Here is a 913-nt window from a genome sequence, read left to right on the forward strand (position 1 = left end):
TGTGTGTGTGTGTGTGTGTGTGTGTGTGTGTGTGTGTGTGTGTTTTCAGGAGACCTTCCAGGTGTGTGTCACAGCCGTTGGTTCAGTTCTCCAGCTGGTGGACCAGGTCATGACCTCTGAACTCAGGAATGGTTTTGCTGTCATCAGGTACAACCAGACTCTGCTGTTCTGGTTCTGGATAGGTCTGCAGGTTCTGATCCAACTCAGGTTCTTCAATCAGTTCTGTGAGCCACCTCAGTAAGACCGGCTCACTCAATTCTAGTAGAACCATTTTAGAGAACAAGCTGTGTTGACTACAGAACCTAATATCACTTCCTGTTCCTACAAGCCCCCACCCTAACATAACCAGCAAACCATGACAAGTAAAAGAGGGCGGAGCTTATCTCAGAAGTATTGTTTCATTTTATTGTAGCCTGAGACAAACCCTGAGCTGTCCGTCAGAAGCCAAGGATGCTGGGTATGTTTTGGATACAGTTTCCATGGGAACGGACTAAATGTACCAAACAGATTTTATTGTTGGTTCTGATTGGACCTGCTGCAGACAGTTGTCCTGTGTTGTTCATACACAACATTTTAATCGTCAATCAGAGTGTGTGTGTTTCTGCTCTGTTCACACAAACCTGCAGCCTCCTACACAACCTGTTTGTTACACGAGCTAATCAAATGATTTATAAATTTACTTTGTGACGGATCTGTTTCAGACCTCCAGGTCATCACGCCCAGACCGACCAGCCCAACGGCTTCTGCATCTTCAACAGCGTGGCCATAGCAGCGCGATACGCCCTCAGTCAGCACGCTTTGGACAGGTGTGTGACACTCACTTCCTGTGGACAGGTGTGTGACACTCACTTCCTGTGGACAGGTGTGTGACACTCACTTCCTGTGGACAGGTGTGTGACACTCACTTCCTGTG

General features: G+C 47.5%; 1 protein-coding gene across 1 annotated transcript in view; it reads left to right on the top strand.

Moving 5' to 3' along the window:
• Nucleotides 1–806, top strand: part of LOC106536806 (histone deacetylase 6) — a gene marked incomplete at both ends in the record, with an annotated part of 8,467 nt that extends 7,661 nt beyond the window's left edge. The window contains 2 exon segments of the mRNA XM_014034133.1: nucleotides 50–147; nucleotides 702–806. Of these exon segments, the coding sequence (XP_013889587.1) occupies nucleotides 50–147; nucleotides 702–806 (203 nt within the window).
• Between the last annotated feature and the right edge of the window lie 107 nt (nucleotides 807–913).

Source organism: Austrofundulus limnaeus, unplaced genomic scaffold (assembly GCF_001266775.1).
Source record: "Austrofundulus limnaeus strain Quisiro unplaced genomic scaffold, Austrofundulus_limnaeus-1.0 Scaffold1981, whole genome shotgun sequence".
NCBI classification, from domain to species: domain Eukaryota; kingdom Metazoa; phylum Chordata; class Actinopteri; order Cyprinodontiformes; family Rivulidae; genus Austrofundulus; species Austrofundulus limnaeus.